Below are 18,507 nucleotides of genomic sequence, written 5' to 3' on the forward strand. Positions count from 1 at the left end.
CTCTACTCCCCCCCACACACACACACAATGAGAATGACAGAGGAAATTCCTCAAAATTATTATGAAAATATTTTAGTCCCAATGGATCCTGAGAAAATGTTGCGAGAGCCTTAGAGGTCCTTAGACCACACTTTTGATAACAGCTCATCTCTTGCAATGTTTCCCGGTGGATGGCTCACAAACCATTCTACTTGAGGTGGCAAGAAAACATTTTCATAATTGTATATTTTAAGTAGGTATTAGAGAAAAACTGTAACTGCAGATAACTTGATACATGCGATTATTTCTTAAAGCACACTAAACCTGTCGCTGATTTTCGAAAAAGTTAACTTATACTCATTAAAGCCAAAGGACCTACCAAAGTGTTATTTCGTGTCTTCTCTATTTTCTACGAGTAGATTAGTTTCGCTGTGAAAACTATTCTTTTTGAAATGAGTTATGTGTTGGTGTGGAAAGACACAATAGTCAGGTTTGGAAAAGATTCTGGGAGAGTAAAGGGTGTGTGTTATTTCTAGAAGTAGAAAAGGGTAATGGTCAGGAAGCTACAACTTACAATCAGTCTGATCTGGGTAGGAATCTCAGCGTTTTGTTTTGTTTTTTGTCGTGCTAGAGATTGAACCCAGTGTCATTCTACCTCCGAGCTGCACCCTCAGACCAGTTTTTTATTCTTTATTTTGAACCAGGGTCTCACTAGTTGCAGAAGGCCTCACTAAGTAGCTGCGGCTGGTCGAGAACCCGGATCCTCCCACCATGTCAGCGTGTGCACCACCATGTCAGCGTTGATATTTATTTGCTTTGTGACTTTCAGCATATGATTTAACATTGGTGAATTTTAGTTTCTCTTCCAAAAAGCGGAGACAATATTAACTTGTATGCTGGACGGTTAACAAAAGATTGCAAATAATGCAATCCACACCGAGCCCGGCACATACAGGCACGCGGTACGTAGCAATTCTTATTCAGGATATCATCTTCGGTTCCCAGCACAGAGACTGACACCCAGGGGTAGTTTTGGGGACAAAGACAGGCGCGCCTGGGAAAGAAAAGACACTTCTGCCCCTGGTGGCTGGATCTGGAAGATCATGTGGAAATCAAGTTTAGGAAGTGTATTTTCCAGGCAAGAAACCAAACGTCCAGCCCGCTGAATGTGGCAGCTGCAGCCGGAGCGCGCGAGCCACAACCACCAGGGCTGCCCTCTCACCCCTCAGCCCAATGCCCGAAGCCCCAACGCACGCTCGGCGCTCGGCCTGATCGACCTGATCGAGGACCGTCACATCAGGTCTGGTTGCCGGAGCTACTCTTGTTCTCGCGAGAGTTCAGATCTAGCGGCGGGCGAAGGGCGGGGAGGCAGGAGGCGGGGCGTGAGCCGCCGCGTTCCCACAAGGCCGTGCGCGCCCCTCGCTTCCTCCGGCTCTTCCGATCGAGCGCGTGAACGTTTCTCTGCAAGCCAGCCATGGCGCTTCACGTCCCCAAGGCCCCGGGCTTTGCCCAGATGCTCAAGGAGGGAGCGAAAGTAAGGGGTGGGGCAAGAGGGCGAGGCGGGAGGGCCGCATGGGGTGCGGCGGCCGCGGCGAGGGAGGATGGCCCGCTAACAGGCGCGGAGTGCCCTCCCGGGCCTGCGGTCGGGGAGAAGGTTCCAGAAAGGGCGGGGTACCCCCGAGCCCGGCGCCGACCTTCCCTCGCCGGGGAGGCCCGAGGGGACGCGGGAGGCCGGGCGGGCAGGGCGTGCCGTCCACAGCGCCAGCCACTCGTGCGTCCCCCTCCATCCGCAAAACAGGGCCGATCGGGCCTCGGCCTTCCAGGGACATGTGAGTGCAGCCGAGTGCCGAGGTGACGTGCCTTGGGAACCGGGCGCGCCTTCCGTGGGTTGTAGGATGCTCAGGAGCGAGGAGCCCAGGCCATCGGGAGAGGAGACGGGCCGAGGAGCTGGGGCTCCCGTGCCGCCTTCCAAATGGGAAGGAGGTGCTCCCTGTCTAGGCCGCGAAAGCAGCGCTTTGGTAGGACAGCCCAAATGGGTTTTGATCCCGACTTAAGTCAGCTAGCTGGCTTGATGGGCCCCCGTTTTTTTTCCTCGTTTTTGAATTGAGACTGGACCAAACGATGGTGTCTTTGAGCTCCCAGTTGTCTTATTTACCTGTGTCGCCCACAGGATAAATAACACCCAGTTCGAATAAAACTCCTTAGTTTTATGGTCTTATATAATTTCAGGCGTATAGGTCTTGAGAATATCTTACTGCACACTGAGAAATTTCTCTCTCGGGCTACTCAAGCTGTCAAATAGTGGTGCTCCTTTTTGTCTCCCAAATTTCCTATGCTTGCTCCAAAGCATGGCTTAACATGTGATACAATTTAAGGTTTTATGGGAGACTGAGGGAATCTTAACAGTTTTAGGGAGCTAGGTTCTTGTTGGTACGATGCACTTTTTATATTTCGTAAATGCCACGTTTAATATAAGTGTCGGTAAGTTTTTGAAAATGACATTAATTGCACTGTTAAAATCAGGCTGAAACCAGCTTCCAGTTAGGATCTTTTTTTACCCCGCTTATTTACCTTTGGAAAATGATACATCACAGTTCATTGTCATCCGTGTACTGGTAGTTTTTTCATATTTTTATTGGTTCATTGTAGACCTACATCTTAATGGGGTACAAGATAGTAGAGGCATACATGCACACATCATTCAGCCCTTCCCCAAATCCCACCCCATTCCTCCCCCCCCTTCCTCCTGTTTGGCTTAGTGATTGATTCTGATATGTTTGTGAGTGTACATCATGTGCATTAGGGAATTTACCCCTTTCCTCCTCCCATCCCCCTCAGGTCACCTTTTTTGCTCATCTGTAGTTTCCCCTCCTTGTCTAGAGTTCTTCCTATGACCCATTTTCTTCCTATTTCTTCCACATATTAGGGAGATAATCCAATTTTTTTTACTTTTTGTGAAAAAGGAAGGGCCAGGGGTAGATAAAACAAATAGGTGGTTTCAGGAAGAATTCTTAGCTTAGTAGTGAGTGACAGAATGAGCAAGCCAAAATTAGAGAGGGAAATGCTAAAAATTGGAGGACCACATAATACAGAGATCTTGAGGATGTAGTGAGTTTTAAAAAACGAAAGTATGAAAGGTCATTGGACCAAAGCTTACCAAGGGAAGGCAAGAATAGTTAAAAGACCAATTTATAAGCTGTAAGGCAGAGACCAGAGAATGTAGGGACCTGTGTCTCTGAAGAGGAGTTTACATTTTATTCTAACCTGACTTAATGATCAGATGGGCTGTTCCTTGGAAAATAGGAGCAATGGGAAGAAGCAAAGTGTAAGACAGAAGGAAATCACAAATATTGTTGGAGTTGTCCAACACTTCTTGCTGAAGACACTTATAGTGGTTATTGTCTTTACTTGGATCACAGTTCTTTTTATAAATATAAAAGCCATGCTTTGTATTCTAGAGTAGTACTGTCCAGTAGAACTTTTGGCGCTAATGGAGATATTTATATATAGTATAATAACCAATACCCATGTAGAGCCATTGAATTATGACTAGTATAATTGAGGAACTGAATTTTTATTTTGATAACTTGAAATAGCGACATGTGCTTAGCAGCTTCTCTGTTGGGCACTACAGTGCCAAAAGAATGTTCACATAAACTGCAGGCTGCTGAAACCTATCAGAAGCTACAAGTAAACCCTAACTCTTAAAAAAAAATGTAGTGTAAAATTGGAGAAACTGAGTATTGTGAACAGTTCTGTTTTTCAATATGTACACATTGGAACTGTATTGCAGTTCCAAAGAATGCTTAGCCACTAATCATTTCAGGGCAGATAACTTATTTTAAATAAGAATCATTTCAGCTACGGATAACTTAAATAAGAATTCTCAATGAATTTGGAACTATTGTTGGTTTTACAAGCAAAAAAAAAAAATGATATTTGACCTCTTAGAAAATACTAGTAAACTCAGAAAAGGCACCATACCTGGAATACCTCATATCCTCTCTTAAATGGGCGTAGCGCCTTTTCCTAAAAAAAAAATTATAGTCCTACATTTTTTATGTTTAAGTAGGTCCTTGTCCCTAAAAATGTCACATTTTTACTCAACCAGTGAAGAAATTTATCATTTTTGTGACTATCAGGCATTGTTTACATATATAAATCTCATTTGATTATCTCAACAACCCTGTGAAATATAGGTAGTATTATTGCTCTATTTTACAGATGAAAAGAATGGCCCAGGCTCATATAGTAATTGACCAGAAAGCTAAGATTTGTAACCAGCCATTCAGACTCTGGATCCCATGTACCAACTTGAGTGATATTGCTCCTTTATTAGAAATAATCTGAGAGAGAAAAAAAATTGTGTTTGAAATTCTTGTTCCATTTTCCTGTCTGAGCATGTTTTTTTTTCCCCCCCCCAGCATTTTTCAGGATTAGAAGAGGCTGTTTATAGAAATATCCAGGCATGCAAGGAGCTTGCTCAAACCACTCGTACAGCATATGGACCAAATGGTAATTTTCCAAATTTTGAGTGTTGGTATTAGCTCTTCTTTCAGACTTGCCTTCTGAGGCTTTTATAGTTTACACTATGACTTTGAAAGTTATTTCATTAATTAATACTAGTACATTTCTAACTTTTAGTCAGCAACTCAGATCTTTGAAATAATAGGACATAAAATATTTTTATCATATTGAGAGACTAAAAAAATTTTAGCACTTTCACTGTGTGTGTATTTGTATTTTAGGAATTAAATGAACTCAGGGGTGCCTTACTGCATCCCAGCCCCCCACACACACTTTGGAGATAGCATCTTGCCAAGTTTCCCAAGTTGGCCTCAAACTTGGAATCCTCCTACCTTAGGCTTTCAAGTGGCTTGAGATTTCAAGGATGTGCCAACATGCCCAGCTAGCACTTTCACTGTTAATGTAGTACCTAATACTCATCGTGACAGACTGAACACTTATTTTATTTTAAAAAAGCAAATGTTTGCTGGGCGTGGTGGTGCACACTTATAATCCCAGCACTGGCGAGGCAGACAGGCGGATTGCACAGGTTCAAAGCCAGCTTCAGCTTCTGAGCGAGGGTCTCAGGAACTTAGTGAGACCCTGTTTCCAAATAAAGTATAAAATAGGTCTGGGAGTATAGCCCGGAGGTAGAAAAGCCCTGGGTTCCACCCTCAGTACCACAAAAAAAAAAAAAAAAAAAAACCATTACTCTTCCTCTTGTTTTCAACCACCAGTTAAATTTGAGGTACAGATTTATGAGGTAAGCATGAAATGAAACATACTTATATTGTTTTGGGTTTTATGTTTGTTAATATAATTTCCATTTATTGAGCACTTGTTGAATGCCAAGCAATTTGCAAGCAGCGTAGAAGTTAGGAAAAATGTTGTGGAATTGGTATCTTCTCAAGTAAACATTGTAGGAGACAAAGAAAAGAAATAATATGAATGTGTTGCCAGGGAAAGGCCATGGGGCTGAGACCGACCCGAAAAATAAATAGTATATGTTGAGCTTTACAGTGTTATTTTTAAGAAATATGAATTTATACTTGGCTGGAGTTGGCTGGGTATTTGGGGAATCATTTAAGTAATGATGAATTTTTTCTTCTCTTTTTAACTGAATTTTTAGGTATGAACAAAATGGTTATCAACCACTTGGAGAAGTTGTTCGTGACAAATGATGCAGCAACTATTTTACGGGAGTTAGAAGTAAGTTACTTTTTTTCAAAACCAAAAGATGGCTTAGGGACATCAAAAATTATATTTTAACATAGGAAAATCTCTTATTTCAGATTGGATGATAAGGAGCTATTTTTTTCAACTTGTGATTTTGTTATACAGATATATAAAGACCTCTTTAGGTTTCACATTTAGCCACTCAGTTAAACCTTATTTTTGTACAGAGATTGAGTGTGATAAACTATATTTGCTAATAATCATGTCACACTGGTTATTGTCTTTTGTATAGAGTGACATGGAAGTGGAATTACTCCGCTGTGCATAAACAGCTGATAAAACATTCTTTTAAAGATCCTTTTTTTCTGATTTATGGTAATAAAATCAGTTGCCTAGTAATTTTGCTTTGTGCAGATGAAGTTTCAGTATTATGGAATCTATAGAGTAGATACTTCTGGCAGGGTTATTATGAGGAAGGTCGTAAATGCACATAGTCATTTCATCTAGCTGCCTTGAAATTAAAGGATATAGTTGAGTGTGGTGGCACACCCTTGTAATCCCAGAGCTTGGGAGGCTGAGGCAGGAGGATCGCATAGGTTCAAAGCCAGCCTCAGCTACTTAGTGAGGCTCTCAGCAACTTAGTGAGACCCTGTTTTCAAATAAAGTATAAAAATAGGTCTGAGAGTATAGCCCAGAGGTAGAAAAGCCCCTGGGTTCCAACCCTCAGTACCACAAAAAAAAAACCAAAAAAAAATTAAAGGATATTTTCAGCCTCGGGGAAGTTTCCTGAAACTTAGTCATTAAAAGTTGAAGTACTTAATCATATATTTTAAATGAAATTACAAGAACATGTCTCTAATATTTTAAGTAGCTGTTTGTTTGTTTGTTTGTTTGTTTGTTTGTTTGTTTGTTTTGCGGGTCTGGGGATGGAACCCAGGGGCATTTGACCTCCGAGCTATACCCCCTGCCCTGTTTTTTATTCTTTATTTTGAAACAGGATCTCACTTAGTTGCAGCAGGCCTCACTAAGTAGCTGAGGCTGTCTGTGAACCGGGATCCTCTGGTCTCAGCCTCCTGAATGCTGGGATTACAAGCGTGCGCCACCACGCCCGGCTTAAGTAGCAATATTTTCTCAAGGACACATTTAACTCCACAGAATATTTGTGGAGGAACTTGTCATTGTGAAAATTAATGTTCTGCACAGATGTTCTAAAGAACCATTAAAAGGTAATTGGGATATTGTCAGAATAATAAAACCATAGTGTTGACTTTTTGCTTTATGGTTTTCTTTTTGTGTTTGTTGTTAACTAGTTACTCATTGCTTGTTTATATAAAAATGTCTAGTAGGAGCCAGGCATGGTGACGCATGCTAGTAATCCCAGCATTTGGGAGGCTGAGACAAGAGGATCATGGTTCGTGGACAGCCTCAGCTACTTAGTGAAGCCCTTGCAACTCAGTGAGACCCTGTTTCAAAAATAAAGAATAAAGAGGGCTGGGGGCATACCTTGGAGGTAGAATGCCTCTGGGTTCCATCTTCTACTACCAAAAAATAAAAGTCTACTAGGAACTCCTGAGAATAAAGTTACAAGTGATACCCCTTATTACAAGAACTGGGGATTGATTCCAAGGGCGTTTTACCTCCAAGCTACACCCCCAGCCCCATGTTATTTTTTTTATTTTGAAACAGGGTCTCACTAGGTTCCTGAGAGTCAGTACTTGTTGAGGCTGTCCTCAAACTGATGTGCTGAACCTCATTGAATTGTGTAAAGTGAACAGCTTACTATCAGAAGAATTTGTACTTTGAAGTTGTTTTGATTTGTGGTAATACATTTGTGCTAATAGGCTTAGAAGGATTTTCTTCTCCTGGCCATACATTTTAAGTCGGATATAGCTGTGATTAAACGGAATTATCTGGCCTATAACGGAAATTGGAGTTGATTAGTTTATAGTGGAAATGAATGTTTCTTTGGTTTATTATAAGAACAAATATGCTCTTTTATACCAGGTACAGCATCCTGCTGCAAAAATGATCGTAATGGCCTCTCATATGCAAGAACAGGAGGTTGGCGATGGCACAAACTTTGTTTTAGTATTTGCTGGAGCTCTTCTGGACTTAGCTGAAGAACTTCTGAGGATCGGTCTGTCAGTTTCAGAGGCAAGCATTCATTTTATAACTTACTCCTATTTAGTTTTGGTATACACATGCGTTCATTCATGTAAGTATGCATACACTGCTATCTAAAATTTAAAATTATTGAGCCGGCTGTGGTGGCACACGCTTGTAATTCCAACATTTCGGATGCTTTTCAAGGATCACAGTTCGAGACCAGCCTTGGCTACTTAGTAAGGTCCTTTGCAACTCAGTGAGACCTTGTTTGGAAAAATAAAGAATAAAAAATTAGGGCTGGGGGTGTCGCTCAGAAGTAGAATGCCCCTGGGTTCCATTTCTAGTACCGCCAAAAAAAAAAAAAAAAAAAATTTCATTATCAAAGGAATAGCTAACATTATTGAGCAGTTTGCTTTGTCCGGAATTGTTGTATATAGCCTTCTCAGGCAGTATCTCACTTTATCCTCAGAAGAACCTTATTAGTAAGGATTAGTAAGCCCATTTTATTTTAAATGAGGATCATGAGGAAAATTGTGTAGCTACTTGGTGGAGTCAGGATTCAAATTTTGGTTATCTACAAACCTGCTATTCTATTAGCTCCATACCTGCTATTCTGTAAGCATATGCTAACATTTTATATTGGAAATAAGTGCCCATATTTGTTAAGTTACAAAAGTGCTTTGTCATCAAAGATGTTTTAAAGTAAAGTTTTTTTCCTACACCTTTTAGGTCATAGAAGGCTATGAAATTGCCTGCAGAAAAGCCCATGAGATTCTTCCTGATTTAGTATGTTGTTCTGCAAAAAACCTTCGAGATGTTGATGAGGTGTCATCTCTACTTCGAACCTCCATAATGAGCAAACAGTATGGTAACGAAGCATTTCTGGCCAAGCTTATTGCTCAGGCATGTGGTAAGTAAACACTAGTAAATGAAGAGTCCAAAATAAAATATCTTTAACATGACTAAGATATTTTCTCTTTTGTCCCAAAATATGTTTTGATATGTCTTGTTTTCTTAACAGTGTCTATTTTTCCTGACTCTGGCCATTTCAATGTTGATAACATCAGAGTTTGTAAAATTCTGGTAAGTTTAAAAATTGATTAACATTATCTAAGTGGGCCAGCTACTTTTTGAAGGAAACAAAACTTTATAAATCTACACCTCTTGTTTTAGACAGTACTTCACTGTCAGCTAAGCATCATTTCATAGCTTTCTTTCTTTGGTACTGGGGATTGAACCCAGGGGCGTTCTACCTTTGAGCTACATCCTCGGCTCTTTCTGTGGTTTTGTTTTGAAACAGGTTTCTGAGAGCCTCATTGCTAAGGCTGTCCCTCAGTTGTGATCCTCCTTCCTGTGTAGGTCTCCCAAGAACAGATTACAGGCATGTGTAATCTGGCTGATTTTTTTTTTCTTATATGCTTTAATATAATGATAAACGTAGAATGACAATTTTGAGTGGGATGGAAGTTGTCCTTTTGCTCTGTAGTAGTAAATTCCCTTTAATGTTAAATTTCAAGTACATTTTTTATCATTTTTATGTAGTACAGCATGATTGCAATAGTTTTGCACATTTAGCATGCAATTTAATGTGGAATTTAACTTAGAGACGTATGTGTGCTCTTTATATGTGTGACTGACATATATATGTCTGTGTCTCCATATGTTTACCACCACCTTCCCTGTTAACTTGCAAGCTTGAAATAGCACAATCTTTAATCTGGCATGGTGGTGTTTGGGAGACTAAGGCAGGAGGATCAAAAGTTCAGGGCCAGCCTAGGCAACTTAGCCAGTTCCTACCAAAATAAGGGATGGGGATAGAATAAAATCTTGGCTTTGTTCTCCATTCTGTTTTTAGTTCTGACAGCTGTGCTTGGTACAGTGGCACCAGGTACTTAAGAGTTATTTAATAAATGGCTCAGAGGTATAGGGCTTTCTCTACCTTGCTCCTAGTATACTGAAGGACCACCCCTTCATAACAGCCGCTCTCCACAGAGTTTCCTACCTTGAGCAGAATGGTTTGCTTTATGCCCCCTACTCCTTCCTATCTCCCTGGTCTCTGCTTTGGTGTATTTATTTTAGAAAAGGATATTTTTGGTACATAGAGAATCAACAACTTAAGCACTAATGATGGTTTTGGTGTTTCAACTTCTCAGGGCTCTGGTATCTATTCCTCTTCAGTATTACACGGCATGGTTTTTAAAAAGGAAACTGAAGGTGATGTAACATCTGTCAAAGATGCAAAAATAGCAGTTTACTCTTGTCCTTTTGATGGCATGATAACAGAAACTAAGGTATGTAGACTTAAAGCTTAAAAGTGAAAACTTGGGTTGCTATATCAGATTACTGTTCAGTTTTGATGTAGAGTTTGCTCTTGACGCCCTCGGTACTTGATAATAACAAAAACTAGGATCATAGATTTTTTAAGGTAAATTTATATTCCTTGGATGTCTAGTCCATTTCCTAAATACCAACCTTGGGATAATAGATTGTGACAGTATTGTTATATTCTTTTTGTATATGTGTGTGTGTGTGTGTGTGGTATTGGGGGTGGAACCCGGGGGCTTTTCTACCTCCAGGCTATACTTCCAGACCTATTTTTATACTTTATTTGGAAACAGGATCTTATTAAGTTGCTGAGGCTGGCTTCACACCTGTGGGATCCTCCTGTCTCAGCCTCCCAAGCGCAGGGGTTACAAGTGTGCACCACCACGCCTGGCTCCGACAGTGTTGTTTATATTCTGACATACTGCTTTGACTGAGCAAGTGAAATAATAGGAACACTTTTTCTCTTCTTGGAAATGCTTTTTTAAATGTTGGTATTTCGTAGCATACTGAAATAAAAAGTATGGTGATATAGTTTGATTTTATTTTTGTCTGCTTTTAAAAATATTATTAATGAGGTTTGTAGTCTCAGTAGTGACTTGATCCCTAGTGCTCTCGAAATCCATGTTGTTGCTTTAGAAATGTTTTCAGGATTGGGGGAGGGGAGGGTTTATTTAGTATACATTTCCAGAAAAGTTCAAGAGTCACAATCTTGCTATTTTGGTAACGATAGTTGATATTTGGGGGAAAAAATTCAGGATACCTGCTCAACCTAAGTTAACAGTATTCCTCTAAATTTTTCACCAAAATGCTTGTTGAAGAGTACATGCAGCCGGGTGTGGTGGTGCACACTTGTAATCCCAGCATTTGGGAGGCTGAGACAGGAGGGTCATGGTTCATGGCCAGCCTCGGCTACTTAGGCCCTTTGCAACTCAGTGAGACCCTGTTTTCAAAATAAAGAATACAAAATAGGGCTGGGAGTGTAGCTCAGAGGTAGAATGCCTCTGAGTTCCATCTCCAGTGCCACCAAAAGAAAAAAAAAGAATATACATCTGTTTTGGAGGAGGGGGTCGAGGAGGAGCAGTCTGTCTTAATTTCATATAGATTTTATATTCTGCTTCATAATACATCGTGTGTATCTTTGTCTTCTACAAAGTAAGGAAGTGATTTGAAACAGCAAAGTAATTAAGTGGTTTTAAAGAGAGTGCTTGCTTTTTTGCCAGGGAACCGTGTTGATAAAAACTGCTGAAGAATTAATGAATTTTAGTAAAGGCGAAGAAAACCTCATGGATGCACAAGTCAAGGCTATTGCTGATGCTGGTGCAAATGTCATAGTGACGGGTGGCAAGGTGGCAGACATGGCTCTTCACTATGCAAACAAGTACAGCATCATGTTGGTGAGGTAAGGAAGCTGTGTCTGTTAGCCCACACTGTACATGGTTTTAGATGGTGAGAGATTAAACAAGTTTAACAAACTATGAGAACAGTTAATAAGCATTAGATCAAATAGAAAAGGGGCTTAGTCTACAGGGCTAGGAAGTACATCTGAGAAACTTAAGAGCTGGAGGAGCAGTCAGTAGATACTGTTGGAAGAGGAGGGAAAAAAGCATTCCAGGCAAAAAGAGCAGCTAAAGAGATGAGACGCAATCCTAAAAATTGCTCAGCTAGAGTAACGTCAGAAAAATGCCTTTTAGACTTGGGGTGGTGGCGCACACTTGTAATCCCAGCATTTGGGAGGCAGAGACTAGAGGATCGCTGTTTGTGGATAGCCTCAGCTACTTAGTGAGGCTCTCTGCAACTTAGACCCTGTTTCAAAAATAAAGCATAAAAAATAGGGTAGTGGGTATAGCTTGGAGGTAGAATGCCCCTGGGTTCCATCCCCAGAGCCACACACAGAAAAAGATGCCTTTTAATCTTAGTGTACTGGACAACTTTATTCCCATCTACTACCATTCCTAGCACTTGATCAGATGTGGACAATAAATCACTGTACTCTTCATACAGATGTGGTTGATTGCATAAAGTAAAGCAGAAGTTTTCTCTGTGTACACCTGTTCCCTGGTGTGACTTCAACTCTCTCAATTCTAGAATAATGCCCTATGTGGTAATGCTGGTGGCCTGGCTTATTCACGGGGTCAGAAATCAGCTGCTTAGCAGAACTCAGTGTGGTCCATGTATATTTTGAGTTTGAATCCAGAGTAAATAGAATGTTACTTGTGGGCTGGCATATGGCTATTTAAAATCTACACTTTATATTCTACATAATGAAATTAAAACTTCTCCTAAGGTCTTGGTGTTTTGTTGTTTTTTTTTAAAGGTTGAACTCCAAATGGGATCTCAGAAGACTATGTAAGACAGTTGGTGCCACAGCTCTTCCTAGATTGGTACGTATTTTGGAAAACATTGAAAGATAGTTGAAGTTACTTGACTTTGTATTAGAACATCACTTTTTTTTTTAGACTCCTCCTGTCCTTGAAGAAATGGGTCATTGTGACAATGTTTGCCTCTCAGAAGTTGGAGACACTCAGGTGGTGGTTTTTAAGCATGGTAAGTAGTAATGGCAAAATGTGTTTGTGTAAGTGTGAAGTACTTATTTTCTTGTATTTAATCCCCAATATATTTATTGACAGAAAAAGAAGATGGTGCTATTTCTACCTTAGTACTTCGAGGATCTACAGATAATCTGATGGATGATATTGAAAGGGCAGTAGATGATGGTGTCAATACTTTCAAAGTTCTCACAAGGGTTAGTATTAGTAATCTAGTAAATTTGTATGGGCTTAAAAACAAGATGGATGGAATCCTCAACATTACAAAAACTTTAAAATGAGGGGTTTATGTGAACACAACTTGTCTCTGTCAGCCTCTGATGAATATGACTTTTCATAAATGATTATAAAAAAAGAATAACAAAGCTATTTTTTGTGTTAAAGGGATCATTTGTGAGTTTTTTTTTTATTATTATTACATTGTACCACAGTTTCTAAAGCAGTTCTTATTGCTGTATCTGGAAATGCAGATAAGAAACAGGGTAGTTTTCATTCTTCACTTTGGTCTTCTCTTTACAAATATTTAACTCATTTTTACAAAGTTTATAATTAGATTTGAGTAATAGTGCTTGACTAAAACCTTTAGTCTCTTTGAATAATGAAGTACAAAATTATTAGCAAACTGCCTCTCAATGACTTTTTCAAACTTACAGGATAAACGTCTTGTACCTGGAGGTGGAGCCACAGAAATTGAGTTAGCCAAGCAGATCACTTCATATGGAGAGGTATGCCTTTTTCTTTATAAATTGGCTTCCTTTCCTTTGCTTAAATAAAATGCTATAATAATAAACACATTTTGTTTTAGACATGTCCTGGACTCGAACAGTATGCTATTAAGAAGTTTGCTGAGGCATTTGAAGCTATTCCTCGGGCATTGGCAGAAAACTCTGGAGTTAAGGCCAATGAAGTAATCTCTAAACTTTATGCAGTTCACCAAGAAGGAAACAAAAATGTTGGATTAGATATCGAGGTATTTTTTAAAATATTATTTTGTTAATGTATGACCTAAAAATGATAGTAGTACATGAAAAAAAAAATCAGAGTAATTTATGAGCAAATACTTAACTTATTTTTAAACAGTTTTTATTTAGTTAATCTGATAGAAATTTAGGGTTTTTTCTGTCTTACTGTTATCCTTTTATATTGTATACAAGTAGTATTATGCTTGGTTGCTCTTCTAGTACAGTTTAAGGAATAATGTAGGATTTTGTTGTTGTGTATAATTATTTTCATTTAAAAATGAAAGATGTAAATTGTTTTGTGTTGACAGGCTGAGGTTCCTGCTGTAAAGGACATGTTGGAAGCTGGTGTTCTAGATACTTACCTAGGAAAATATTGGGCTATCAAATTGGCTACTAATGCTGCAGTCACTGTACTTAGAGTAGATCAGGTGAGTTTAAAGAAATTTTGATCTTTAAAGTGTTCATTTTCATGTTTCAATACTATGTTTTCACAAAACTAAAATGTAACATCGTTCTGATTATATTCAAAGCAATATTTATTTTTCTTTCTTTTTTTTTTTGGTGTTGGTACTGGGGTTCCTGGAAACCCTTCTTTGTCCGGACAGACCTACACTCCCAGACCTATTTTATACTTTTTTTATTTGGAAAAAGGGTCTCTTAGGCCAGCGAGGCTAGCTTCAAACCTGCACAATCTTCCTATCTCCTCCTCCCAAGCACGGGACTACAAGCATGCACTACCACACCCGGCCAAAGCAATATTTCTTTACCCTCACATTTTAGAGATATTAAAATGCCCCCAGTTTGTTTTGTTTCAATTTTAAATTGTATTGAATATATTGTAACTAGTTTAAAGATCTTTTCAAAGAAAAAAAAACCTTGCCATTTTTTAATTGTCCAAAAGTAGTGTTAGAGCCCGTTTTGTATAAATAATCATAGTACTTTATTGTGCTAAGTGTGAATATGAGAAAAACTATATAAGTTCCCAGCTGACTATAGAGATAAGACCTGAACCTTTAAATTTATGTTATAACAAATTACAGCTTGAGTTCCTGTAAGTTTTTTTGGTACTGGGGGTAGAACCCAGGGATTTTTCTACTTCCAGGCTATACTCCCAGACCTATTTTATATTTTATTTGGAAACAAGGTTTCAGTAATTGCTGAGAGCCTCACTAAGTAGCTGAGGCTGGCTTCAAACCTGTGCGATCCTCCTGTCTCAGCCTCCCAAGCACAGGGATTACAAGTGTGTGCCACCATGCCCAGCTTTCCTATAAGATCTTAAAGGCTTTTAAGATGACAGTTTTTGTTTGGATTTGTAACTGTATGGTAAAGATTATTCTTGGTGTAGTGGTAAACCAGATTTCATAATTATCTTTCAGAAAGTTATTTTCTAGGAAATTGAAATCCATTTATGCACAGAACTCACAAAAGTATTTTTTAAGCAGTGAACTATTAACAAGTATTTAACATAAAGTTGTAATTACTAGGGGAACAATATACATTTAATTGAAAATCATGCCAAATTAAACTTGGAAAACATTCCCAGCTGAAAATTAGTAGGAAGACAACTAGTCTTATTTCTTAGCACAGTAAGGACCAGTTGATGGTAATTATATGGCAAAACAACATACTTCTGAATAAGGAAGAACTTTTTCATAGCCAGAGATGATCAAAGATGGAAGTAGATCTCTAGCTTCAACTCATCAGAAATAAGCAGAGGCCGGAATGTAGTCCAGTGGTAGAGCACTTGCCCAGCACGTGCAAGGTCCTAGGTTCAATTCCTAGTGCCACCAAAAAGGGGTGGGGGGCGAGGTGTTTGGTATATACCAAATTTGTTAATAGGGGTTTCTGTACTGCTTACTAAGTAGTTTGCAGCAAAATGTTGCTTTTAGTTTTTCAATAAAGAGAAGCCTAAGGAAATGTTTATTCTAGAAATTGCAGTGTATCTAAGATAGGATTCCTAAGTAGAAGATTGAGGTGAGCCAGCAGGATGACCCGCACTTGTAATCCTAGTACTTGGGAAGCCTTAGCAACCTTAGGTCCTACTTCAAAAAAAAAAGGATAAAATAGGGTTGGCGGTATAGCTCACTTCTGGGTTCCATCCCCGTACCAGTACCGCACACAAGAAAAGGGAGGGTGAGCAAATTGTGAAAGTGTAATTTTCTTAATAGGAACTTTGTGTGTGTGTGTGTGTGTTACTGAGGATGGAACCCAGGGGATTTTCTACCTCCGGGCTATACTCCCAGACCTATTTTATACTTTATTTGGAAACAGGGTCTCGCTAAATTGCTGAGAGCCTAAGTAGCTGAGGCTGGCTTCGAACCTGTCTCAGCCTCCCAAGTGCTGGAAGTATGCGCCACCACGCCCGGCTCTTTTTTGGAACTTTTAAAATAATTATTTACCCAAGCAAGAAACTTAGTCACAAAGGAACTACTGAGTTTTGGGTTTAAACTAGAAGTCCTATTTATGAGGAGAGGTTGTTGGTATTGCCCCTGGTCTTTGTACTCTGCATAAACATCTAAAGAACCCACCCAGGTACATGTTTATTGTCCAGTTTATGTTCCTTATAGTGAACTTAGACTTTTATGCCTGGTTTTATGCAGTATATGTTCTGGAAAGAAACTTAAAGATAAGTATTGACCATCCTTATTTTCAAAGTATGATCCCAGATTTATACCATCACTATATAATCTTAGAGCTTGCTAAAAATAGCTTTTTCCAATTTCACTTTAGACCCACTAAATCAGAAACTCTGAAAGTGGTCCCTCAAGTCAATTTAAGTCCTTCAAGTGCTCACTAAACTTTTTTTCTTTTTGGGAAAAGAGGGTTGTGCTAGGCATCTCAAACCAAGGGCCACACACACTGTAGGTAAGCACTCTACCAGTGAACCACATACATTCCCATCCCCCTCAGGCCTAGATTTCTTAGAGTGTGAAATCTATTGGTATTAGTAAAGGTGCTTTATAGTTTATATTACTTGAAACATCAGGTGAACTCTTTGATGCTTATTAACACAGGAAGATCTCTTCCATCATACAAATTTGGAAAGCAGTGATTATTTTATTAGTGTTTAGCTTCTCCCAAAATTATAAGCCCAAACCACCACTAGTTTTTCTCTTTAGATGTTAATCTTGAAATGTTGAATGATACAATTGGAAGTGATTAGGTTTGGCACATTTTAGATATGGGCTCATAGTATAATTTTTAAGTTACCAGGGAACTGGATGCTTGGATTTATGAGCAAACACTTGCTATTTTGCTCTCACAGGTATTAGAATATTTCATTGTTATTTTAGATTATAATGGCAAAACTGTCAGGTGGACCTAAAGCTCCTAAACCACAAGGAAATTGGGATAAAGATTGTTGGCAAGATGAGCCTCATATATAAGTAACAAATCAGGTGCCACAGTGATTTATGCCAGTGATGCATACAGATATCAAAGTGTTTGTCTGGGAACGTCCTTCACTAATCTGCGTGGGTTTGTTGCTGTATTACCCACAAAAGCAAGGAAGCTTTCTTGTTTTTCAGTTTAATTTTTAACAAAAAAGCTAGAAGTTTATGCTATAGTGTTCTATATGCAACATATAATAGATTGTTCATATTGAGATGGTTGCTAAATCTTAAATCAGGCAAATATTAAAATTTCTGAATTCTAAAGGCTGAGTTTGTAAGCATACTTATGTGTTTTTATGTTATGCAGATCATCATGGCAAAACCAGCAGGTGGACCCAAGCCTCCAAGTGGAAAGAAGGACTGGGATGATGACCAGAATGATTGAATGGCCTAATTTTTACTGTAGGTGAAGGTTATATAACAATAGTATTCTAGGAATTGCCTGTTTCTTACTTTCCTTAAATTAAGAAGTGTTTTGTGTTTGTATCCTTCCTTGGCTGAATGATTTAATAAATGTTACTATAAAAGCTTCATTGTCTGGAGACCAGTTTCTGGGTCTGACTGAAGTGTTTCAACCTTAGTGTGAGGCAAGTTGATTAAGTTATTGGAAAACACACGAATAGTTACATATTGTCAAAAACTATTTTTTAAAGGGAGTAGTTGTGACAGACCAAATGAGCCCAGAAAGCCTAAAATATATACCTCTGCCAGCCCTAAACTAGATTTCTATAGTGTTTTCATAGCTCTTCTGATGACTTTTATAGCAATGAGTTACCTATTAAATGAAAGGCTTATATTTCAACTCAATTTAGTAGTAGTGTTGCTGATTTTTACATAAGCTCACCAGGTGTTAGGAAGAGTGATAAATGTCATCACATAGCAAAAAGGGTTTGCTGCTTGTCAGGCCTGAAGGGAAAACTCACAAGAAGTTCCCACAGGCTTGGTGCCTCTCTGGGTTGTACATAATTGAAACATTGGCTAACTAGGGAGAAGAGGAATTAATTAGAAGGACATGTTACAGGGTTTCTCTGCTGTCCTGGCACAAAAGGGGACTTGGTACCCAGTTGCAGGGCTGGGCATGAAAATGTCTGTGTCATGAAATGTGCACCTTGGGTCAATTGACAGATGCACACTGAATGGCATCAGGATTACATATGCAGGTTTTTCTCCTAATATTGCTACCAACACCTGTGCTCATAAAATTAACACACTTAGGCTGGGCATGGTGGCGCACTCTTGCAATCCCAGTACTTGGAAGGTTGAGACAGGAGGATCTGGGTTTGCAGCTAGCCTCAGCTACTTAGTGGTGCACTCTGCAGCTTAGTGAGAACCTGTTTCAAAATAAAGAATAACAAATTGGTCTGGGAGTGTAGCTCCTTGGTAGAAAGCCCCTGAGTTCCATCCCATGTACAGCAAAAAAAAAAATTTAATATTTAATGCAGTTTCATTAGCCACTAAGTTGCAAAGGACTTGGCTGAGGCTTACCTCTAACTGCAATCATCTGGTCTCAACCTC

The 18,507-nt window shown here is 39.2% G+C and overlaps 1 protein-coding gene across 1 annotated transcript; it reads left to right on the forward strand.

Annotated features, from left to right (window-relative positions):
* Window positions 1–1,453: 1,453 nt before the first annotated feature.
* Window positions 1,454–17,377, forward strand: CCT8 (chaperonin containing TCP1 subunit 8; the record flags this gene model as incomplete). Its single annotated transcript, XM_080696250.1, has 15 exons — window positions 1,454–1,513; window positions 4,404–4,494; window positions 5,615–5,694; window positions 7,666–7,815; window positions 8,497–8,677; window positions 8,789–8,850; window positions 9,921–10,058; window positions 11,313–11,491; window positions 12,407–12,473; window positions 12,549–12,636; window positions 12,720–12,835; window positions 13,292–13,363; window positions 13,444–13,608; window positions 13,909–14,028; window positions 17,300–17,377. The coding sequence occupies 15 exons, from the start codon at window positions 1,454–1,456 to the stop codon at window positions 17,375–17,377; spliced, it is 1,647 nt and encodes a 548-aa protein (XP_080552376.1).
* Between the last annotated feature and the right edge of the window lie 1,130 nt (window positions 17,378–18,507).

The sequence above is a fragment of the Muscardinus avellanarius genome, assembly GCF_963383645.1.
Source record: "Muscardinus avellanarius genome assembly, chromosome: 5".
NCBI classification, from domain to species: domain Eukaryota; kingdom Metazoa; phylum Chordata; class Mammalia; order Rodentia; family Gliridae; genus Muscardinus; species Muscardinus avellanarius.